Below are 26,044 nucleotides of genomic sequence, written 5' to 3'. Positions count from 1 at the left end.
CCAAAAGAACTTGCCTTTTGTAAACCATAGTGTGTTTGTCACAGAAAAAATCCAACACATTATAGCAAGGGGGAAGCCTGTTTTCACAGCCTAAGTGTTGTCATTAACATATGGGTATAATTGACGGGACATTCCAACTTAATAGTTGTGAACTACAGTTTTACTTACCAGTAGTAAATTCTTCCCCAAAGGGTTGCCCTTTTTTTAATGTGCCAAAATTCACATGCCCTCCTCTTTTATTTTTTTTAATTTTTATTTATTTATGATAGTCACACAGAGAGAGAGAGAGAGAGAGGCAGAGACATAGGCAGAGGGAGAAGCAGGCTCCATGCACCGGGGGCCTGACGTGGGATTCGATCCCGGGTCTCCAGGATCGCGCCCTGGGCCAAAGGCAGGCGCTAAACCGCTGCGCCACCCAGGGATCCCTGCCCTCCTCTTTAAAAAAAAAAAATCCATATTTCTACATTGCGTGGAGCAAATATATTGGTATTAAATTGATTTCAAGTGACAGGATTTAACATATGTGATTTTTATAGATGCTAAATAGTTTGATGCTCTGAGACAGTTATTAACCCATTTCAGAGGCTCTGATACCAGTTCTGTGATTTCTTACATGACATTGCTTTGCTCTAAAATTTAAACCACTTGACTTTTTAATTTGAAAATGATTTATAGGTAAATAACCAGTATAGAGGCTGAGAATTAATTGAAATTAGTATGTGTAATATCAAAATGTTTGAATTGGTTCTGAATTATCCTAAGTCAAAATAATTTTTATTTTTTAATTAGTCATTCATTGCTGTTTCTTTGTCATGCCCTTGTTTACTAACTAGGAAAAAACAAGTTTTGCTCTTCCAAAGATGATTTAGAATGAGGAAAATAACTTCATAGTATATTAAGACATGAACATAGTTTAGAGTAAGCTGAAGCATCACAAGATGAATGCTGGCAACTTTGCCTATTTGCTATCTGGGTAGAACTTGCAGCAGGCCTTTTGATGCTAGCGATGAATCAGAGAAGTCTCTCTGGAGATATCACCCTCTTGTAACTACCTGTCTGTGAAGTAAACAAAGGTACCAGGGACATTAAATCAAAATGGATTTATTTTTCTAATTCCTGACATTGAAAAAGGGTCGGCTTTATTGAACTTCCTGAACCATGTGGTGTGAGCCAAGTAAAAGCTGTCTTTATCAGTGTTAGAATTGTCTTCCACAAATTTGATAAAAATGGAGGGAAAGGAGGGATGCTGTAGTGGGAAGAGCATGGGCTTTGTCATCAAGTAAACTTGGGATAAAATTCTAACTCATATCCAAAGAGCGGTGGCCTCAAGGGAGTCACGTATAGACCTCGAGCCTCTGTGCTCTGCACACTGCAAAATGGCTCTAATTATGACCCCTTTGCGGAGTTGTGTTAGGATTAGTAAGAGCAGAGGAGCACCGAGTTGGCTGTCAGTCAATGATAGCTATACTATTACATCAGTAAAACTCACAGAACTGAGATATTTCTGTGAACTCTTGTGCTTTCTTTCCTGTAGGGCTGTAAGATAATCATCACTAATCTGGAGAGCCTCCTACAGAGGATCCAAATATTGTCAAATTTAAGTATCTGTAAAATCAAGACACTCATTAAAAGTTTACAAAATAATCGGCAAGTACTAAACTTCTCTATGATACTGTTTACCCAAAACTTTTCTGGCACCGTTTTGCTCATTGGATGTTTCCTTTGAAAAGCACTTTTTTTTTTCTTTTTTTTTTTTTAGATGGTAGCCACTGTTTATGACACATAGGAGCTGTTAAGTATCCAGATTCCCAATTCAGTTTGCCAGGGAGCACTAACAAAAGCCACACTGTTGTTGATCACATTGCATGTGTCTATGTGGGTGCACACTACATGTTTCATCACCAGTCACTCCCCCATCAAGGCACATGGATTGGAAGACACCACCTCATGGCAACTTCCCATGTCTGGCTGGGTCTGTGTGCCTTTCTCACAGCAGTTACTTTGGCTCATGATGAATGTCTTGGCATCGTAGTTCCCTTGCCCACATTTTCTGTGAAGCATTGCCCCCCCACAGACCCCGAGACATCCTTTTGCTCTGTGCACCTATGGACTTAGGGAGAAAGTACCCCCTTCCTAGAGCACACGCTCCTTTCAAAACTGCCGGTGCTGGGAAAACCAGCTCATTGAGTCTTAATTTGTAAAGCCTGTGCTAAGTCCCAGGCAATTAAACTGAACACACAAGATCATGCCTTCTGACATTAAGATCATGAGTTCCTTTCCTTGTCGATGCCCCACGTGCGGCATCCTGGCTGTTTGGGTCATTCTGTGCTTAAACCGTATTTGTTGATCAGTTTTACTCACTTCAGTCTACTGAGAACTAGGATTTGGTTCTGTTCTGTGCTTCAAACACTGTTAACTCAATCTTTTTTTTTTTTAAGATTTTTTTTATTTGAGAGAGAGATGCATGCATGTGAGTAGCAGGAGGGGCTGAGGGTAAGAGAAAAAGAATCTCAAGCAAACACCCCACTCACTGAGCACTGAGCCTGACCTGGGGCTTGATCCAACGACTCTGAGATCATGACCTGAGCCAGAACAAAGTCGGATGTTTAACCAACTGCACCACCCAGGTGCCCCTTAACTCATTTAATCTTAATACATTTCTTGGCAGGGGAGTACTGTTACTCCCACTTATATACTAAAAGAAAATCAGAAACATCCTGGGACAGCTGCAGAGGAGAGAGCCATGCCATAAATCTGGGTTTGTTCCCTGCACAGGCCTGCTGGGGGAACCTCAGTGGTGTTTCAAGCTCAGAGACCCAGACTCCATATGTCGGAGTAAGATGTTTAAAGATCTTCTTGATTCATATTCAGCTCCTAGCTTGTTTTCCTGTTGTTCATTTTGTAGACCTATTTCATACATCCACCAGGTCACAGTTCTTAGAGTTCGGAGCATTGCCTCATGATGATGCCAGCTGCTTTCATGCCTGACTCAGCACCCCGCAGATGGCCATGCATGGACTCATTTTGTGGCATGTGTTTGTCAAACACCTGCTATGCGTCCAGTGACTTTGGACAGCTCACTTGGCTCCTTTGCCCTCAGGTCCCACACCTATCAGACAAGGATGGTTGTGTCTGCAATTAGAGTTTATTACCAGAAAACAATGAGAGTTGCACTTATGACAACATCTCACACAACAACATCTTGGCAATGTTTTTAAACCCCGAAAATTAGGTGCTGTCTCATTGGGAACCTGGTGACTTAGGTTAATCGCTATAAATACAAGTGGTAAGTATGTCCATTCTTTAGAAATTAAACCAGCAAATGGAATTATGAGAATTCATGATTTTAAGTTTAAAGTATCCTGGTATTTTCTCATTAAAGGTTATAAAATAATTGTTTTCTACAATGATTTGCACCTCCAAATTGGGGTTGAGGAATGGAAACAGTTTTCATAATTATGTGCTGATTCATAGAAGAGGGCATCTGAAAACCACACAATAAGGTTGTAATGTCCATAAAGATGAATAGACTCCTCCTGGGCAATTTATGAACCTTGAAAAAAGCTGAGAAACCCTAGTTACTTGGTGTAAAATACTACAAGTATTCATATATCCCCCTAACCTCCCACCCTGACTCAAAGCCTTGTTAATTTAGTGTTGTAAAATCCAAGTCACATTCTTAGTGCTTTACATAACAGATTGTGGCACTTTTTCCCCATTGGACAAGGGATGTATTTCTGAGCTCGTTGGGGCATGCATCAGAGCACAAGGCTTCTTGGTGCTATCCTCTCCCCATGGCACTGCTTCTAGATTGTGTGGGTCTTGGTACCAATTATCTTCAGGCATCACCGTGCATCCTTGATGGAGCTGGTTCTAGAAGGCTGGTGTCTCAGTCTTGACCTATACCATTAGGAGTTTAGTCCTTCAGATAGTCATTATATACCAAATCCTTGCAAAGGAAATCTGGATTGATGAGTAAGGCTATAAATGCTGTAAACGTTTTCTGATCTTGACTTTAAGTTTACGGGTATCCATTCAAAGTCAGAACAGAATTAGAGAGAATTAGAAAAACCTGTCTGGAGGTACCATAGGGACTTAATTGTTCTTTATTGGACTTAGTTATTTCATATATCCTAAATGGCGCATGTGCTCAGGCTACAGAGATGCCGTATTTCTTTCAGCGGTACCTTGTTGAAACCAAATGGTTTTAGGAGAGCAAGACTTAACTGACCTACATTTGGGCTGTCCACTACAGGCACTAGAGGAGGGGTGAAAAGATGATTAACTCTCTGCTTCCAAGAACCTTACATTTTAATGGGAGAGAAACACCTAAATAAAATGACAAAGCAAGGCCCGAGAAGTAAGTGCTGTAAAAGAAGGCAGAGGATGTGTGGCGAGTATATAGCAGAAGGGTCAAAGGAGATGTAGACTGAATCTAGCTTTTGACTTGAGCTCTGGAAGATGTAGACTGAATCTAGCTTTTGACTTGAGCTCTGGAAGATTAAAATGACAGAGTAGACTGAGTGCTAGAGAAAATGAAATAGAATCATAGAACCATGGTACTAAAAATTAAAAAAAAATATATATATGGCCCTACTTCAAGTAAACATGCACTAATACATATATATATTATATGTATTATATGTATTGTATATATGTATGTATATATGCAACCGGTGTGTGTCTGCTGGAAGAGTTTATAAGGACTTTTAGCAGTATAAAGGGTAAAGGCTTGGTCTGGTTAGAAAATTATTCCTGGCTCTTTCTAGGAACCTGTGGAAGTTTAATTGGAGATACCAGTGGGCTCAGGGAAATGAAGATAAAGCTAGCGACACACACAGCAACAGAAAGATTGCTGAAAGACCAGCACGGTACAAACTGGCCAATAAACTTGACACCCAGACACTGTCCCATGGGAGTTGTCCTCCTGTTTAAGAAAAACAAGCCATGAATTAAACATGCATGGGGAGGGGGGATAAAAGTTCTTTCCTACAATCAAAGGGAGGACATTATTTTGTTTCTCAATGAATTTTTATGTTCACAGAAAACTAGACATAATCAACTTACAAAAGACTTAGATTTTAATCATGAGCTGATCACCACCCACGCCATGCTTGCCAAGCACCTGAGACATAACGGAGGCAAACATTGGAGATACTGCGGGTTCAGTTCCAGGCCCATTATTCCATAGCAATAAAGCAAATATCGCTATAGAGCCAGGCAAATGAATATTTCGGTTTCTTGGTGTATATAAAAGTGATGTTTATGCTATGCTGTACTGTCAAGCGTGCAATAGCATTACATCTTTAAAAAATGTAGCTTAATTTAAAAATACTCTAATACTAAAAAATACTTAACACATCACCTGAACTTTCAGTGAGTCATAATCACTGATCATGGATTGTTATAAGAGCATAATAATAATGAAAAAGTTTGAAATACTGTGAGATTTATTAAAATGCAACAAAGTGAACAAATGCTGCCAAAAAACAGGACACCAGCAGACTTGTACACCTCAGGGTTGCCGCAAACCTCCAATCTGTGAAAACATGCAGTATCTAAAACATCTGCAAAGCACGGTAAAGCAAGACACAAAAACAAGGTGTGCCTGGACTAGCTTCATCTGCCTCTACAAAGAACCTCTCTGAGTCTAGCACTGGTTCCCTCTGAAGACGAAGTTTCGTAATCGAGCCATTCAGCTCTTTGCGTGGCTTCCAACTGGTTTTCTTGAGTCAAGACCACAGGCAGGTGAGGGCAAGGAGGTGTCTGAGAAGAAATGAGGGCAAAACGAAGGTCATGCAAAGACAGGAGTGCCCTCAGATCAGGGGAAAAGATGAAACTCATCCAGTTTTTCAATGCCAAGGATGGACGTAGGCTCTAAGTGATTCGCCAGAACCTGCTGTGCTTTCCCGGCAGAACCTGACAAATGAGTGTGCATGCCCCAGAGCACATGCTCGGGTGTAGGCCATCAGCAATATGTTGAAGGTGACAGGTTGGGGTCTGTCACACACCGGGGAAGCCTAGTCCATGGGCAGTGAGTGGTCCCCTGTGGCGGCTCCAGCATGGCTCCTGGAAGCTGCTCTTTGCACCTCCCTCCAGACCTCCAGACCTCCAGACCACGACTGTAAGCACAGTTGCATGAGAAAGCCTGGATTCAGGCTCCACCGTTGACAGCATTTGTGGCTGCGGACAAGGGTTCTTCTTCATCTCCCAAAGGCTCAGTTTCCTGCCGGATGAGAGGGAGAGCAGTGATGGTATGGAACTCACAGCACTGGGTGCTGGTTCTTGTGGTGAGGATGTGAAGAGCTTCTCACTTTCCTCGGAGCCTTCGGGCTGGCTGGTGGCCGGGACCAAACTGGGCTGACTCTAGGTACTCCCCAACCTGAGCCTCAGCGGGTTGCAGACAGGATGCTGCCTGACTCGTCCCCACCTGGTGCTCAGACCACAGGACTCAGCACAGCACGAGAAACTTCTGCAAGTGGCCTGTGCTCTGAGTAGGGGTGCAGGAAGAGGGCCTCCAGCTGCCTCGTGCAGGGCCCCACCCTGGACAGTGGGTCCAGGGAACACCCTTGAGGACAGACTGTCAGTGCACAGCCCAGAAGACCAAACTGATTTCAAAGATCCATGAAAAGACAAGACTCAAAATCAAAAGGACAGCAAGAGAGGGATTGCAACGTATGTACACTGGGGTGAAATAAGGGAAAACTGATGACATATTCAGGCCTTTGAATCCAGTCTGGGACAGCCTAGCTGTGCTGTTGTGTTCCTCTGTGGAGACTGCCACCGGCATGGAAGGTGCAGCCCCCTCCCTGGGAAGCCCTCCCAGGGACCCCCCCGCCTCTAGAGGTGCCGGGAGCCTACTGGCCACCAGCCCCCTGCCCGGCCCCTGCTCTGCTGGAGCCTCACCAGCCTCCTGACTAGGAATCCATGTGCCCGCAGAATACCTGCAATCCCCCCTCCCCTTTACTCGCATCCACTCAGAGAAAGCTTTGAGGTCTATTCTGAATCACATGCCTCAGTGGTTTCAACCCCCCAGGAAGCAGGGCGGCCCCCTTGGGCCACTGCGCTCTGTTCCATCAGCGAACTGATGCATGAAACTGGCACCATCGTGTTGTCCTCCTGGTGGTTGGGGAATGGAAGTGACTGGTGCTGGTGGGTGAAACAGTTGAAGGGTGAAGAGCCCTGGTGCAGATGAGTGAGGAGGATGTGGGTTTTCCTGGGTTGCTGAGCACACCCTCGGGTGTAGCTAATGCCGAGGAAAGGCATGTGGCAGGGAGCCTGGCTAGGGGGCTTCCTGGAGGTAAGGCTGTGCTGCTGGCCGCCCTGGGCCCAGGTCAGCACCGGGGAGCTGCATCATCTTCCTTAGACTTGTGGGTACTTGTCATGCCCCCACACTGCCAGATGCGCCAGAAACAGTAGCAAGAGGGGGAAGAGCCCCAGATCCTTGTTTCCCGCTTACCGGTCACATTGGAAGGGTGGGGAACCGTGAAGTGCGGTGACAGGAAGGAGGTGCCCAGCGGGGGACTGAGCTAGAGACCCCAGCACCATGCCTCCTGCCAGCCCTCTCTGCCTTCCTGCACCCCACCAGCTCTCCTTGCTAATAGCACCTCCTGATTCCTCTGCGCTAGGCCTGACAGACACCTATTACCACGCACAGCAGACCCAGCCCCCTGCCTCAGCCTGTCCGCAGCGCAGAATGCACGGCCAGCATCACCATGCACCTCAAGGTGACACTTGTAATGGATGATTGTTGCACTTCCTAATCCATTTATGTAACCCTTCCTGCTTTGCTTGCAGTTATTTCCAGGGCTTTAGCAGCAATAAAATGGTTCCTTTCCCAAGACACAGTTCATTCAATTTACATCTGGATTGATTATAGCTAAACTTAGGACATGTCTTTACAAAGGAAGGAAAAAACAGCAATAAATCATGCACAGAAATTATTCAGCATTTATTCCCCCTCCACCGCCCTAGTGTCGCAAGCTCAGCATATAGCATTTGGGGGAAAAAATCCTTGCCCTTGAGAATCAGAGCCTAGTTGCACATATGGAAATGCTCTCAGGGCAGGGCATCAGTCCAATTGCCATTAATTCCGTATTCAAGTGGTCACCGGCCACATGGCCAGACTTCCCACTAACTTCATGGTGTTAAGGGGGCTCTTCATCCACTTGTGGCTTCTTTGCTTTTGGTACCCCTCTCATGCATTCTTGTGACAGCATCCTTAGTCTCTGGCCTCTACCCCAAAAGAGCACTCTCACTGCTCCTCAAAAGGTTTTGGTTTAAGACCAAAACCCCCCGCTTATAGGGGCTAGAGTCCAGAGTAAGCCTGGGGATGTGGGATTCCTCCAAGCTCGCCGGGCAGGTGACAAGGGACACACTCTAGGACTTGGTGTGGCACCTGTGCATCCTCTTGAGAATGTAGCCATGGCCAGAGGGTTCAGGTGCCAAATGCATGGAGGATTGGCTTTTAAATGTAACTTATGTAAATACAAGAATATAAATTTAATTCAAGTAAATATTTGTGACTAAAATTTGAAAATTTAGGTGATGCTCTTAATTCACAGAAGTCCCCATAGCCATCCCCCCTTGACAATCACTGACTTGGAGTAATGACCAAAAGAGAGAAATAAAGGAGAAAGGCCTGAATTTTTATTTTTAAAAAATTTTTTTTGGCTTTTGACCATTTGACATTAAAGGGAAATATGGAGGAAAAATCAAAATGAATCAAGATGAATAATAATCATCAGCCTTAACTGAGTGCCAGGCACACTAGATTCAATCCTTCAGTTATTGTTGAGAAGCAGATAAAGTTCTACTGTTCACATTGTATAGGTGAGGAAGCAGTCGGGTGACACAGGAGGCAGGCCCATGATGTGCAGGCAGCTGTGGCTTTGCTGCAGAACCCAGCCCTTAACCACTACACTCTACTGCCATCTAGGACGCAGTGCACAAAGATGCATCATGTGCACTGCCCCAAAATACCATTTTCTTAATGTTTTGGTTGACCTTAGAGTTAAAATGAAGCTAAAACCTTTTTCTTCTTTACACTTCTCTGTAAAATTTCATTACCAGCTAACCATAATAGACCTGTTGTCCCTAATGTGTCCCTGATATAATTCAAATGATATTTAAATATTGGTTTAGAGCTTAGGTTTTATTTAGAATCAAGGGGAGATTTATTTTTTTAAGATAAATGCAGTTATTTAAAATTGCTGAACATTTCATTTTCTTTCCTCAGAATTCTTTTTTTTACATTAAAAAAGAATAGAAGGAAATTTGAACCAAAATAAAGATTTAGCCAAGTTTTGTAGAGTGTTTTGTTTTTTCTTTGTTGTTGCTGATTATGTAATTTATTATTATTTCTTTTGAAGGGCAGATGAGATCCCAAGTGAGTCAGATTTTCCACCTTCCATGTTAGGTTAATAATTGCTATCCCAAGGGCAGGTTCCATCCCTGAAGTAAGATCATCCTTGCAGCATCTTCCCACCCCGTCCCCAAGACACCTGCTGGGATGCTTTGCTCAGGGTCCTGTGCTGTCACACCTGTGTGTTTCTTACAGTGGACCTGGACCGGCTCAATGATGATGTCAAGCGCTATAGCTGCACTCCTAGGAATTACTCCGTCAACCTAAGAGAGGAGCTGAAGCTGACCCACGTGGTCTTCTTTCCCCGTTGCCTCCTCGTGCAGCGCTGTGGAGGTAACTGTGGCTGTGGAACCATCAACTGGAAATCCTGTACCTGCACTTCGGGGAAAACTGTAAAAAAATATCATGAGGTATGTCCTCCTCAGCTGCAATGTTATGTCATCTGTAGGGTGCTGGATGACCAGCCCATTACATACAGTTGTTCAGGTTGTTCACTGCACAAAGGCCCCCGGCCAGATAGATAATTGGGAGATGAAATTATACATGAGCTAAACTTGCCAAGCCAAATGCCCTAGAGGGGCTAAGTCCTTCCTGAAGAATGGACTCTTCTTTCTGATCTGTAGGACAATAATATCCCTGTTAGATTACATAATCAGATGTACAATGCAGTGCTTCAGTGTTCACATCGCCTCTTGGTAGGAATGTAATGGAATTCATAATGGCTGTCACTCCAAAATCTAGGTTCCTCTTACCAAATTCTAAAGGCCAAACTTGAATTCAGTCAAGTCATGAAGATATTAAGCAGAAATGAAGACAGCAAAATGTAAATTGACAGAAAGCATAGAGACTTTTTAATTCTCTAAATATGATAATATTTTTCTTCTAAAAATACCAGTTTTTCCTAAATACTGCAGAGTGCCACCTGGGGAATCAGCTTGGAAAGTATGCAAAAATAAGCAAACATAATTATGAAGATAAAAGAGGAACAGTTACCTAAGGAGGGCAGAGTTGTTCAGAGACCAGGACTCCATGTTCTTATCACGAGTAACACTGTGCTTTTTCCCTTTTAAACACATAGCACTTTATTGGCAGCAGCTCTGTTACTTCCCAATCATGGGAACCTATGGAGGCGCAAAATTTAGAGACTCAGTTTTCACATATGTGAAATGGGACTAAGAAATTATAGCAGATAATCACGTATGCAGTGGTTCTGGGGATGGAATAAAATAGTGCATATGGACTGCATTTTGTAAGATGTGAAACATCGTGTGGAAATGTGTTCAAGAGCATAATGTAAACAATGAAGCAGACATTATCGTTAGCAATTATTGTTTGAGTTGCTTTTCCTCTGTATCCACCAAAGAAAGGAATAGAGAGTGCTCCCCAAATAAAACCTTCAGCTTTGTAAAGCTGGGCTTTTTTTTTTTTAATCCTGAAAACAATAAAACAATACTAACAAGTTTAAGGAGGTGACTTTGGGAGCTAAATGAAAATGCATGCGTTATAACTGGTATTTTTAACTCGAGAAGTGCAGGAAATCACATGCCACCATGACCGTGCTTACCTTACACAGGGGAAATGCATTATTTTGAACCTACGTAGAACTTATTTTCTTAGTCCTAACAATTTCTTACTCCGCCCTGCCGTTTTCAAGGGAAAAACATGTTCTCATATCCAGAGAATGCTATAGTCTGTGTTCATTGTGTTGTATTTTTGTTTGACCTGATTACCTCTAGATTGGATGTTGTCCTTTGCATCTAAGAACTGGATTTTGTAACATTTAGTCATCTCTGAGGATCAATGCAGAATGCATTCATCAGGGTCAACTTAAAATAATCTGGCAAGTGACAAGATCTCTACGTAGGCATGACATTGAGGAAACACATTCGAGTGCAGCCCGTTGATCTATGTGTAGAGCGCTCGATTTTCCTCTGGACTCTGCTCAGATACAAGTTACAGCTTCATCATTTAAATTGTTTATTGCGGAAATGGTCAAACTAAACATATACGCCACCCCTTAAAATCCCCTCACCTCCTAGACAGTTAACTCTACAGAATTCTGAAGGGCCCTTTTCTTAGTTCTTTCTTCTCTCTGTACACCTGGGCAGTTACCTGTCATTTCTGTTCACAATTAGTGTCTAGAAAGGCAAGTCCTTGATCTCAGGTCATCACAGGAGCAGGTCTAAGATGTCAGCATCTTTTTGAAGCTGCTCTCTGAAGCATCTCTTTGAAACATTGCCTCGTAGTATTTTTACTTCTGGGTCTGCAGAGCTCTACACAAAATCACTCTGCCACACTCTGGACGAAGGGACGAAACAGCATCAATCACCCTCGGCCGCCACGCACCTGGAACAAACATGCCTGGCTTGTTGCCCTGCGACTCCTGAAACACCTTGCAACCTGTCACCATGATCACTCTGTTGAGTGCCCCGTGAAGATGAGTAGGAGGCTTGTTCCATTTCCAGAAGCAGGGGTTGCTTGAGTGAGGCTCATTAGGGGAAGAATCCTCATTCTTTGTTCTATTCTGTGTCTGTGTTCTTACCCCAGAGAAATGAGAAACCGGTTTCCCTAGCTTCTGGTTGTAACTGATGAGATGTGAAATGAGTTTCCATGGGGCATGAGCACCCTTAGGAGGGTAACTGGAATCTGACACATAAGCGGGCCTGCGTGACTCTGCGTGGGTATTTCTGCTCCACGTTTAAGGCATAAAACCTGAAAAATTATAAAGCTCTTAATGAAGTTTATATAACTGCTCTTTCCAGGGGTTGTGCTTTTTCTCCCGTAGGGGGTGAGCATTTTTCACTGTGCGACACAGTTACCTTCTGTATGGTTTTCTGTTCTCCTAGGTTAGTAGGCATCCTGTTAAGGTGTTTTCCTGTTTGTGCCTCTTGGAATACATAGGATACAAAAGATACTTGGGGTAGAGATCTTTCAAAAGGAAGGTTCCAGAAAACATACTGTGTAGACAATTAAAGGATGCAGTTATTTCAGTTCTCGTCCTTCCTTGATAGTGCACCACAGAGGAACAGAATCTTCCCTAGAAATATGGTGACCTTGTTTTGTTTTTTTTTTTAGGATTTTATTTATTTATACATGACAGACAGACACAGAGAGAGAGAGAGGCAGAGACACAGGCAGAGGGAGAAGCAGGCTCCATGCCGGGAGCCCGACGCGGGACTCGATCCCGGGAACCCAGGATCGCGCCCTGGGCCAAAGGCAGGCACCAAACCGCTGAGCCACCCAGGGATCCCCGACCTTGTAAATTAATACTGAAATGTTTTTCCTCTGGTCCCCTGTCCATGTCCATTCAGGCAACAGCCGAAAACTCAGGAAGCAGCAGAAAGAAAGATGGAAGTTCATTTCTCTCCTTCCTCTTGTGATTCTGTGGCGATGCTGCTTACAATCCCCTCTCCTGTTGAGTAGAACTTTCTGCAGTAATGGAAATGTTCCTTTCGGCAGCATCCAGTATGGTAGTCACGGCAATGTGTGATTATGGGCCACTTGACATGTATAGAACAGGAAACCGGACTTTTAATTTTATATGATTTTAACTAATTTAGATGTAAATAGCTACACACAGCTAGCAGCTCCCATACTGAAGAGCACAGTCTGGACCCATCTCTATTTCTGGCACAGTCATTCCTGGTCTCTGGACAAAATGGGGGAAAAATGACTTTAGAGGATTATTTTTATTTCACTTTAGAATTTTATATTATAAATTTGATTCCGATTATAGTTTAAGAGTTAGGAAATGTAAACAGATATTTATATCTGAACAAAAAGATTAATTGGAGGTTTTAAACTGTTGAGCTTCAGACTTGCGATAAAAGGATAGTACTTTTAGTTTTTTACATGTTTTAAGCATCTGCCATAGAAACAAATTTAGCTAAAATTGGAAATTGAGATGAGGGAGACAGAATTTTTTTTTTTTCTAAGAAGTTTCTACTTTCTGGCAAAAGAAGTGAGATTTGGGGTTATGATGATAGCCCACCATAATGAAAGTCAATAATATTTCTTGTTCTAGAAATCGCATTTCTAGAGCTAGTGTAGAGTCTCCCTGTTGCCTCCTCTTTCTCTCTCTTTGGGTGAGACTTGAGACCACACTCCCATGGGCTCTTCCTGCTTTCCTGAGGGACAGGGCAATAGAACAAAACATTGCATGACTGGAAGGAAGACGTGGTGTGTGGTTCCAGCTTTGCCACTTGGGAGGCAGCCAAGGCCCCGTCCATCCTGCTGGGCCTGGGGACTCCTCCCTGCATCCCCACCATACCCCACGATTTCGGGTTCCCAGACGGGCCTGAAATGATATGGCATCCATGACTGGTCAGCTATCCTATCCCACATCCCACCTTCCTGAAACTCTGTAAGGAACACAAGCAAACTGGTGGTAAAAGTGCTAAGTCAGTGGAAGAGAATGAACAGTTAATGTTGCTAGAAGAGTTCACTCGCTCATCAGTAGTAACACAACACTCACTTCATGCGGATGCTGGATAATCGCAGGGATCTCAAGACTGGAAAGTTCACAACAGATGTGGGTGGACTCCTCTGAGAGGAGGTCTGGCTGTCCCTGCTCCGGCTCCCTCACAGCCCCGATGACTCACAGAGGGAATGGACTCTGCATTTAAGAACAAAATGTGCACATTCCTTCCTTTCTAGGCCGAGCTTCCCACATCGTTTTTGCAAAGCTGCCTCGGGGTGTGCTACCCCTCAGGTGGACAAGACCATCTGTGACATGAACGATCCTCTGGGCTAATTCCATGCTCTGACTTCAGAGCCCGCTGAGCCTTCCATTACGTTCTTTGCAGCGGGAGGCTGAACACACAGTTAACAACCCCGGAAGGTGCTGTGAAAATTGGGTAACTGCTTAGTTCTTTAAAGGCTGGACTGTAGGATGCCTGGGTGGCTCAGTGGTTGACCATCTGCCTTTGGCTCAGGGCATGATCCCAGGATCCTGGGATCGAGTCCTGCACTGCGCTCCCTGCATGGAGCCTGCTTCTCCCTCTGCCTATGTTTCTGCCTCTCTCCCTGTGTCTCTTATGAATAAATAAAATCTTTAAAAAATTTTAAATAAAAAATAAAGGTTGGACTGTAGCATTCACCCCACAGTAACCCCCAGGGTGCTCACAGAAAAGTTAATGTCTACAGATAGTGAGGTTGCTCTTTGAGTATTTGTGAGTTTATTTACCCAGACTCTAATCCCAGCCTTCCATCACCGGCAGACTTCCTTTGCCAGGAGTCGTCGCTAAACTCTGTCAGCGGTGTCTTTCTTACAAGTATTTATCTTAAGACATGGATGGAGTGAGTCCTTCTGCTATGGTGTCCCACGTCTGCTGGGACCACTGCTGGCAGCTTTGGCCATTACCCAGGCAGAAAATAATATGTTATCCCTTCTCCAGATATTTGTCCATTTCGGAAAAATGGACTACCAGCCCTTAAAAATCTCAAGTCTCTGCACATTTTTCATAAAGTCTAGAAGCGTGGAAAAGCACAGGATGGAAGCAAAAATATGAAGCTTTTTTTTTTTTTTTTTTAAGATCGGAAACCATCTGTATATGGAACACCACCTGCCTTAGAACTTGGGTAGGATCTAAAACTCTTAAGGATTCCTGCTTATACAGTGCATTTGTCCTGAAATATGTTTATGTTTCTATGTCAGCCATTAATTTGAGAACTATTACAAGGCCTTAACAACCTTTTTTTTTATATATATATATATACTCCCAATAAAGAAGAACCCAACTCAGCAGATAGCTTTTCTGCCAAGTTTTGTTTTATTAGTGTAATAGCTTTATGGCCATGATTCATTTGGTGGTTTATTGGCAACAAGGCAAGTAACCGAGGTGAAATATCTTTCATGATGTGGTAATTTGCAAACTGAACATCTTTGACTTTGTGCAGCGTTGTGAAAGCCACCAATTGTCTCAGTCATTCTCCGGTTAGTAAGAGTAAACTTTGCCTGGCTTCGTGTGGCTCTCCAGATTGTGGAGAGGGGTCAGGATGTCCATTTCCACCCACAGGTGATGAGAAATGGCTGGCTGCTCCTAGGTGGGCTCTTAGTTCAGGGCATGCTTGCAGCTGTGAGCCACAGCTCGGAAACGAGGAAAGCATTTGGGGATGCTCCTATTCCTAAGTATCCTTCAGCAGCTGTAATTAATTCAATGGTTCCTTCCATTTAGTAGTGACCAGATAACCTATAACCAGCCAGTTTGCCTTCACAGATAAAGGCTTTTCATTTCTCTTTTAACTTTCCATGCTCTCTCAAGTCAGCTTTGCTTTCTTCCTCCTTTCAATGCTGTGTACCTGAACTGAAGACTGTTACATGGTATGAAAGCTTTGAACATCAGTGCTGTGATCAGCCAGGAAACAGTCCAATTTCCACTTTGTTCAAACAGTGCTTTCCTGTCTTGTCTGAGAAAGTGTCAGCCAATTCATTTTTCTCTTCTTATCAGCAAAACACATATATACAGTGCCCACATTGCTTAATATAAAACTTAGGGAAAATCCCCACACATTTGGGAGACCAGTTAGAAAAACTGCCAGGGCTCTGTGCTCATCCGCAGCACACACTTTTGTTTGCCATCCAGTGAGAAAGCAAATCGACAGAGCCCTGATGATGTGGTGCCAGTCATCACAGCCCATGAGGCTATTGTCACGGCCTTAGCTCATCAGATGCTCCTCCTGCACATCTGCAGACATCTGGATTGTGTGGAGCCTTGGACAATAGTGACTAATTCATATTGGAGAAATTCTCCGTGATGCTGTGGAACTCAAATGCCCAATGCCTTCCACGGCAATCTGACCAAATACAGCCTAGCTCTGGACTTGCTTACCCATCGTGACAGGGTGTTCAATATCCCAACATGTAACACATTCTTCAACCGTTGTTGTTGGGTTTTTACTTTTTTTTAATGAAGAAGCTACATCTTTTTTTTTTTTTTCTAATGAAGAAGCAACATCTTTTTTTTTTTTTTTCCTTTTCTGTAGTTCCCAGCAGGAGAAAGCATGGGAGCCATAAACAGAAAGCAAATGTCACTGTAATTCTGCTCTTGATACTTTAAATCTTCTTCCAAAATCGTGAAAGCATTAGAAGTGGTGCAAAGCATGGGGCACATTCTTTGGCCTCTGCTCTATTTCCTGGGTTGTTGGTGTGCCAGCTGTTTGCTAGAGGTGGGAGAGAAGATGCAGATGCAGGGGGGAGGTAAAAAGGAGAGCACAGGAGCAAAGGCTTCTGGTTGGGGCCCCGCCCACCCAGGTGTGTTTCTTTAGCAGCTACTAGGTTCTCAATGTGCTACTGAGCCATGCAAACCAAAGTCCCTGTTTCACAGGTGAGCTAACCCACATGGAGTCAAATTCTGGTGCCACCAATCACCAGCTCTGTAATTTTGGGCAAGTAACTTAATCTCTCTTCCCTTATCTATGAAAAATTAGAAATGAACCTAACAGTTTTGCAGTGAGATCCAAATAATTTAGTATTTGCAAAGTCACTCAAAACAGCGTGTGGCATCTAGTAAGTACTCAATAATGTTGGTAATAGTTTCTGCTATCCTTGCCCTCCAAGCGTTTATAATCCAGCAGACAGAGGGTGATGGATTATATGGATTATATGGATGGATTATCACACATGATAATGGTGTGAAATTATATGGGACACACTGAGTGTAATCCAATGGCAGGAGGAATAGGGAGCTATGTCATCAGCCATCACACATATTGTTCAGACCAGCTTCACCAACAGCAAATACTTTCAGCCTCTGTGCCTCAGGCATGAAGTCTCCTAGGGTATCATCTCCCCCTCACTGTGGGCTCATATATGTTGTTCTGAAGCTCTGCTCCATGTAGGACTCCACGTTCCACTCTGGTAGCAGAGCCCAGGCTCCATGGCTTGATTGCAGGTTGAACAGATGAAGGGGTTTAGTCTCCTCCTCCCTGGAGCCCCCATGGCACAGTAGAGTTGGACCAGGGGTGGTACAGAGAGCTAGGACTTGGAACCCACTCTCCTGGTAGATGGTTCTGGTTTGTTCAGGACTTGAAACAAATAATTGTGTGAGGATGAGCAGATTGCTGGGAAGAGAATCCATGGTAAAGAGGCAGAGAAATGCCATGGAAAGTCCTGCAGATTCTAAGGCAAGATTTTGCCACACATTACCTTCAGCCTGGACCACGGTGTGCCAGCCGAAGCACATCAGGTCCCCAGTCTCCTCACCTGTGCTGCCCGACACCCCTGCGAGACACAAAAGGGAATCACAGGCACACAGAAAAGGCGCCAGTCCCAGTGTGCTAGGACCCTAGTGGACAGAACCCTGTGCCCAGGTCCAAGGGGCCAGAGGACCCTATACCCGGCACAGGGCCTCCTGGAGAGGCTCAGTCTTCCAATATAGACAGCAGACATAGGGTATGTCATCTGCTATGTGACAGGGTTTGCTGGAGGGCAAAAGAAATAATGTGTCTGTGCAAATCCTTTGAAAACTGCAAAATACAGCATAATTGTATGGTAGTGCCCACTGGAGTTTAGAGTCTGACAGGAAAATAGAACAAAAAATTGAAAGTAAAGACTAACAGGAACCTAAGAACATGAAGCAAAGAAGCAGTTAAACTAACCAGATCATTTATGTGAAAGTGCGCACATGATTTTACAAGTAATTGTGTCTGCAGTGAGCAATGTGTGATTCCAGTGAAGCCCACTGCAGGGGAGAAGTTAGCTTCCACATAAACCTACTAGAATCATGTTTCAGCTTTGTTTTTTAAAAATTTTTATTTAAGTTCCAGTGAGTTAACATACAGTATAATATTAATTTCAGGTGACTCAGCACTTCCCTTCATCACTCAGTGCTCATTATGACAGGTGCACTCCTTCATCCTCATCACCTGTCTCCCCCGCCATGACTTCAGTGTGTTGTCTGTAGTTAAAGAGTCTGTCTCTTAAAAAAAAATTAAAAATTAAAAAAAGGTCTGTTTCTTGGTTTGTGTCTTTCTTGTTTTGCTTCTGAAATTCCACATATGGGTGAGAGCATATGTTATTTGTCTTTCTCTGATTTTCCCTTAGCATTGTACCCTCTAGTTCCATCCATGTTATCACAATCAACTTACTAATTTTAAAAGGATATATTTATGAAGAAATGCTATATTGATAGGTAGGTATTAATGTCGAAAGATTCTAGTGGAGCCTGATCTGTTTTGACTTATAAAAGATGTTGTGTATTAACAAATATATAAGAACATAAGCACATTTCACTTTATTATGGCCACTAATCACCTTCATCAGGGCAAGATATTTTACCCCAATGAAACATTTAGCCACAGTAGCATATTACGTTCATGACTTTATTCACTTTATGTCTACAAAGTAATAAGTGCTCAGTATTGTATTTATCCATAACATATGCTTTGTTCAAAAGAATCTTTATGACAGTATTTGGAGCAGCACTTGGCATGAAACCGGCCCTTAGAAATCTATCAATATATGCCAGGACTCCTGAGCTTATCTTGGTCTGTAGGCTGGTGATGCAGGAGGCTGCTCTGTGATGAGCAGAACACTCCACGTCATGAAGCTGATGATTTAAGAATATTTACATGAGAGCATCATAATAGCAAAAATCATAGCTTCTATTGGTTTCTCAAAAGGTTGAGAACCAGTCATCATAAAGAGAATAAGGGATATCTAGTTGTGTTGACTCTCAGAGTTTTCTAACAGGAAATATACTTCTTGTCCTAGGTATTGAAGTTTGAGCCTGGCCATTTCAAGAGGAGGGGCAGAGCGAAGCATATGGCTCTTGTTGACATCCAGCTGGATCACCATGAGCGGTGTGATTGCATCTGTAGCTCCCGACCACCTCGATAAAAGAATGTGTGCCTACTTACCCTGAATACGAGTGAATCTTTAGTTTAAGGAGGGTGTAGTAAGAGATCCTTTTCCTGCCAGCAACTGAACTTAATGACCAGCCTGCAAAGCAGTGAGTGCAAGTGGCTGATGAGGTTCAACCTTGCTTTGTTAGCCATGGCAACTAGAAAGCTATATCACTGACTTTTTATCCAAGAATATAGGATTGCATTTAAGAATAGTATCGGAGAATATATGCACATATATACACACATATATATATTCTCCATGTCTGTGTGTAAATACATAAAATGGTTTATTCAGTGTGTATGGCCAGGTACACCAGAGCTTACATATGCCTGAGTTATTTAGAGCCTTAAAATCTTTTAACAAATTAAGGGACATATTAAATACATGAAACATGGCCCTGGAAGATTCAGAAGATTAATTTGTTTATTTTTTAAATTTGAATCACAAAACAATCTTGGATCTTGCTCTTTTAAAGAAAACACCTTGTATATTAAAAACCAATAAATGAGTTTTTCTTACATATACATCTTAATTATAAAAAAAGGAAAAAAAAAAGGCAAACTGTGGTTTCTGGGAGAAAAGGCACAGTCCTACCTATTTTTCCCGTGGGACACACTACATGCTTACCTATGTAGACAATAATTACCTATCTCCAGAAGCGTGCCATAATAATATAGATGCTTTAGAAATTAAGTCATGAAGACCTCTTTTTATGCATCTTGCTGAGGCATGCAAATTCATTTAACATCTGTCTCAAAAAAACTTCTCAGGTTTTATTATTATAATCCTCCCAGAGACAATTTATGAAGTGTAGCAGAATTTTGAATTGTTTCTTTCTGAAAGCCCCTCCACAAAAGTAGTCCCTTTGGGAAATGGCATGAGGACTGTATGAGCCTTTAAAAAAATAGTGCTCATTGAGAGATCTGGGTAGTTTAAAGTAAAAATAGTGAACATAGAAATATTAACAGAACTGGAAATTGGATGGAATATTTGAGTGGATCCATATTTAATAACAGATCCAAACTCTCGTAACTATGCCAATTCATTTAATGTATCTTGCTTTTATGATCCCGTCTCTCTGAAATGCACACGTGGATTTATGATGGCATTTTATATTTGGTGAGCATCATGAATTATGTATACCTTAAAAGCCTTCGTGTATTAAAACAACCCAATTTTATTGATGTAGATTCCTAATCGTATCTTCACTCACCATTCTGAATTCCTGTTTCTGAACTACGTGATATCAGACTTGGGGTCTCTAGTGTTCTCCAGATCTGTGGAGCTGGTTCTAAGAAATTACCCTGAAAGTTACAGCAACACAAATTTGGCCTCGCGCCACCACTAGAAATCTTGGGTCTGCACCTGTGGTCATTACTGGTATTTAGAATAATTTTCCCTCCCTGGCTCCCCACTGTCTATTTGAAGAATTGACTCCCAGAGTAGGAAGTTCATCATTGAGGGCAATGCTGAAATCAGAGTGAGCTCTGGTTTTCTTGCTGCCTTGAAACAAAAAAGGGAGAGCCAATTTCTTCCGTGAGTCTTGGGCCCTACTGACCAGAACTAGTTTGGGGGTGCATGATGGGGCCTGGGTAAGCCCTGGGTCAGGTGAGCAGCCTAAATATACCTGGACTGAAAGCATGGGCTAAGTTGTCCACCATCCGCAATCGTAGGCCCCTCCCCTTTCAGTTCTTTGAGACCAAAGGTCTTTGGTTATTAAAGATGCACCTGTGAGATTTCCCTGGAAGCACCCAGTCGGTGCTTCTACCATAAGGGATGAGTGGTGAAATCACTGCATTGTTGGGTTGCCCAGAACTTCAGAAACAGCCAAAGCAGATGCACTCACAGGACTCCTCAACCCCTCGCAGCCACCTGCCACTTACCCTATTGGTTTATGTGCCCAAAGCAAAATGTGTCACATCACTCCGGGGTGTAGGGCTCATGTCACAGCTTTAAGTAAGAAAAGTAGAGTGTTCTATCCAATTTCCAATAAAGCTTCCAGTCTGCAATCACCAGGATGGTTTTCAGTTAAAGGCCCCTCTGTACTTTTTATTTATTAGCTGAAATGTAAGCAGGCATAGTCATTCACTTTTGTTTCTTCTTTTCTGAGTGTTTTATTAAAATGTCTCCCTTGGTTATCTGTTATCTATTGCACTTCCAACACGTAGCCAATAAATCTGTTTCATTGCCATCAAAGGAATAAAAAAGCTTGCCGTACAAATTACATTTCAAAACAAACCCTAATCAATCTGCATGTCTGCATGGCTCACTCACCTGCAGTAATGCCTCTCATTCAAGATGTTCTTAGAGAGCAGAATGCTTTCATAAGGAGAATTTTTTATGTTTTTTGTTATATCGGTAACAGGCAGCTTTTTCTCTTGCAGCATTTCTCTGTAGCAAAAGTAAAATTCCTCTTACCTTTATGAGAAAAAAATATATTGCTTTTGAAAGAAATTACTCCATTGTTTAGTTCCCAGTGGCAGTTTTAAAAGGTGTACAATGTTAGAAACTTACTTCGCCAATGTATGCAGCTCCGGGGCGGGGCACCAGAGAGCGAGCTGTCTGCTGGCCGGGCGCTTGGGTTCCAGGTGTTCCGGGGTGTTCCGGGCAGCAGGGCGGGACCTGAGGTTTTGCTGTTTTGTTGTTGCTGTTCTTTCGTTTCTGTGTCCCCACAGGGGCCTTTTAATAAATATAGTCTCCTCTGACATTCCTCACCTAAGAGTTCACAGCCTGTCTCTTCCTTAGGGGCCTGACATTGGTAACATCCAGACTCATTTCCCCTTTGCCTGCCCTGGCGGCTTTTCCATCCAGGCCCCAGCCCGGGTGTGAGTATGAACAGCTCTCGGGGGCCCATCCGTGGAGGGGCTGCGCTCCCCAGGACTTCAGTGCATGGTGTGGAGGTGGGGGCCGCGGGGAGGCCGAGCGAGGGGACAGCTCTCCTCTCTGTGAGGTTAGCTCTTGCTTTCAGCCTAGTCTCTATCTTCATCCTACTGGAGACACGACGACAGCTGCTCAGTGTTGGGTGAGACTCGGCCACTGTATTTAGCTGAGCAATTTCAGGTTATTTGGGGAAAGGAAGTAGAGACGAGTATTCTGTGCCAAGAAACAATTTTACCATAGGAAATACCAGCTCATGTGTGAGTCAAGTGTGGGGGACAAAAGGAAGGAATCCAACAATGCTGTGCATGGCAGTTAACTCAGATAACTGGGATTTTTATGTAAAAATCATGCTAGTTATATACGTATATCAGCGGCATCTTAATGCACGTACCTTAATAATCCTCTGTTATTTCCTGAAGTATATACGTGTCCAGTTTTATTTACTCTGAGAATGACTTAACAGATGTCCAAATTGTTGATATCCTCCCAGGGTCCTCTGAAAGAGTATTAAATTAAAATTCATAGATTATTATTCATGCCTGAAATCCCAGGAAATACAGTTGTGTTTATCGACAGCTCTGATCAAATATGCTGGAAGAGAGAATATTTATAATCCACTGGTTTTTATTGACAACCACTTAAATTTTGTTGTTTTTAAAGATCGAGTTAAAGACGATGAAGGCCTGCAAGACTTAACATACAGCACGAGGGCGGGGTGTCTCCAGAGTATGAGGGCATCACCAGTGGGAATGCATGAGCAGCTAACAGCTCTGTTCAGGACTTCATGCTTGCTCTTCGTGTTACAGTCCTGAATTTGCAAGTTAACATGTATCTCTTTAAAATAAATTTCTTTTCTGTAGAGCTCTGTAAACATCCGTTAGCAGGACACATTGGCCTAGAGGGGAGCAGAGTCCCTAACAAAGCTTAATGTACTTAACGTGGCACATTATGGGCCAAGAAATATTCATTTTCCAATAAAACCATTTGGCTCTCTAATTATTTTAAACTGTTGGATACTGGCTACCAGGTTTAGTGGCCAGGAACCAAATATTAAAATAACTCTTGGATTCAGTGTATATTTTGCATAATTCCTATAATAGAGATTCCCTTTTAAGAATATATCGTGGGGGGATCCCTGGGTGGCGCAGCGGTTTGGCGCCTGCCTTTGGCCCAGGGCGCGATCCTGGAGACCCAGGATCGAATCCCACATCGGGCTCCCGGTGCATGAGGCCTGCTTCTCCCTCTGCCTGTGTCTCTGCCTCTCTCTCTCTCTCTCTCTCTGTGACTATCATAAATTAAAAAAAAAAAAAAGAATATATCATGGGTCATGTTCTCTAGCCTATGTCCTCTCGCCTGAAGCCATATTACAAATTCATCCTCTTCTGGTATCTTCTGGCCTTTTTATTCTCCCTATGACTCCCACATTCCTTCTCAGCAGGCTCTGCCCACCAATCTTTGGGTCAGAGGGAATCAGGATTGATGCCTGTTTTGAGGAGGCCCAGGACAGTGGGCTGCTCAAGGTGACCAAGAGAGTAAAGCTCCCAAAAAGTGAGCTCTTCATAGGCTTAGATCTCCAACTCTTAAGGAATCACTGCTTTTCAAGAGTTGAACACATCAAGTGAATGTTTCCTATTATTGTCCATTTTGGCACAGACTTCAGAATGTGGTGGTGGATATGTACAGACTTCTATCACAGGAAACCTAGGCACCATCAATATGGGGAAAACTGACTACTAAATGTTTCATTAGTTCATTCAACAATAAAATGTATTAAAACACACTGTGTATCAAGTATGCTTTGGGGTCAAAACATAAAGTCCACAACAGAGGATAAAAGTAGAGGGAGAGATTCTAGGTGGGATAAACAAGAAGCACAAAGATCTCCCAGCAAAAATGCATAAGGTATGTGGCCTTTCAAAGAATGAAAAGTAGCAGAAAGGAATCTGCAGACACATAGTTGGTGGAAAGCTGGAGAAGGCAGGAAAGCATTGGGTTATGCAACGTCTTGTGTGGATGGCTACCGAAATTTTGTCATTTGCATGTTAGAGAGGAAGCCATGGGGGCTCTTGAGCAGAGCGGGGCTGCCAGGGTCTCGGGCTGTCAGAGAGTGTCAGACCAAAGGTGCCATGACCCACTGGCCACTTTCTGGACCTTTTTCCTCATTTACAAAATCATAAGGGTAAGATGGAGCCTTTCTAATAGGACCATTCTGCATCTTGAGAAATGGCAACCTGCAGGAAAGATGGGGTAGGAACATGAACTAGAGAGCTCCTCGGAATTATGGGGATGAGGTGTCAGAGACAGAGTGGTGTCAGCCCCTGTGGTTGTGCAGGGTTTACACGGCCAGCTCCAGAAAGTGCTATTTGCAAGGAGAGCGAACAGGGGGCTTCAGAGGCCTTAATGACTCAATGAGAACAATGCGGGCTCAGCACAAGTCCTGGAGGACATGTGAGCTGGACTTTGGAGAGTCCTCAGAGCGCTAGTGAGGCAGGAAGGAGAGGCTGGCTTTGAGAGAAGAGCTCACAACTGTCTGAAGAGCCAGGGCTTGTGACATTGGCTGGGATTCCTAATGAGAGCGGTGAAGCTGAGCCCATGAGAAAGAAGATGAGTAACAGAACCTGAAGGACACCCATAACCACAGAGAAGACGAAAAAGGTTCCAAAGTGTGGTGAATACCTAACAGGGCTGGTGAAGTGTCCAGCACTGTGCCAGACATGACAGATGTGGAGAACAATAAAATAGCCATGGTTCTGTCCTTATCATAAAGAAGGGATGGTAGATACTAGCAATCCACTGTATCTGTGAAAAGCAAAAGCATGATGCGAGATGACATACATTAAAAGGTAGAATTTCAATCAGGGCAGGAATTGGTCATTTCCTTGAGACATTGGAGCAGGGACAGAAATTTGAATAAGTGTTAGCCAACAGGAAAGTGAAAGGAGACTGTGGTACTAGAAATGAATATAAAATTGTGACTCAAAGTATTTTGAATTTTTAATTGACTACCGTTGCTATGGACTGGGTGTTGAGAAGGAGGTGAAAGAGGATGTCAGGGATTTTTCTGGGGCTTCTCACATAACAAACTGGGCAGACAGAGATGCCATTTATTGAGATGGGCGATTGGGAAAAAGAAGAGATTTGTGGTAGATCAAGAACCATTATGAGGTGTTAATGTCACATGGTCTTTGACAGGCCCAGTCGGAGATATTAAGTAGGCATTAGGTCATTGGGTCTGGAGCTCAGAAGCGGGTCTGGGAATGAGACATAAGCTTGGGAGCCGTCATCATGTTGCCATTGAAAGTCACAGGAATGGTGGAATCAGAGGAGGGTGAAGAGCAAGAGGGAGAGCGATGACAGGACAATCATAAGAGTGTAAAAATAGCCTGAATGCCAGAGGTAGAGATTGTTTCAAGGGGACAGGGTCCATTTCATCAAGTATGGCAGACAAGATGACACCTATCGATTTATGTGCCCAGAAACTCCCCTGCTGACCCCCACATCCATTCTTTTTCTGGGAAAAGCTGCTTGGTCTATTGTGGCACCGTGCAGCCAGAGCTTCTGCTGTGATGGAAGTGTTGTGGACACTGGTGACCAGTGGCTACTGCATCAGATGGTTCAGCTCTAGACTCTAGGCATCACCTGCAGATCTGCAGCTGCAATAATGTGTCAGTACAATGCACACACATGCACACACGCATGCATCTCAGCTTAACATCCAGGGTAACCGTCCTTGCCCATACTAGGACCTAAGTCTTTCCCAGGAGAGATTCAGATAGTCTCTCTGGTTATTTGGATGCTAAGATATAAACATTAGTGCCTTTGGGCAGCCATGCTCCTTCTACATCGACCAGGAAGCCCAGAGGTCAAAGGACAAAGGAAGGGGAAGAATGATACAGATGTGCAGAAAGTAGCGGGCATCTTGAGGTGTCCCTTGTGCCCCTGGTTCCTGACGC

At 43.4% G+C, this 26,044-nt stretch overlaps 1 protein-coding gene across 2 annotated transcripts in view; it reads left to right on the top strand.

Moving 5' to 3' along the window:
• The window catches only part of PDGFD (platelet derived growth factor D), a 228,358-nt gene extending 206,433 nt beyond the window's left edge, over nucleotides 1-21,925 (top strand). For both annotated transcript variants that reach the window (XM_077893277.1, XM_077893276.1), the window contains exons 6-7: nucleotides 9,560-9,774; nucleotides 19,077-21,925. In XM_077893277.1, coding sequence (XP_077749403.1) covers nucleotides 9,560-9,774; nucleotides 19,077-19,202 — 341 coding nt within the window. In that variant the 3' untranslated portion in view covers nucleotides 19,203-21,925. The remainder of the gene's footprint in view (nucleotides 1-9,559; nucleotides 9,775-19,076) is intronic.
• Nucleotides 21,926-26,044: the final 4,119 nt, after the last annotated feature.

Source organism: Canis aureus, chromosome 3 (genome assembly GCF_053574225.1).
Source record: "Canis aureus isolate CA01 chromosome 3, VMU_Caureus_v.1.0, whole genome shotgun sequence".
NCBI lineage: Eukaryota > Metazoa > Chordata > Mammalia > Carnivora > Canidae > Canis > Canis aureus.
Note: the sequence above shows the minus strand (reverse complement) of the source record. Positions and strands in the feature narration are given on the sequence as shown.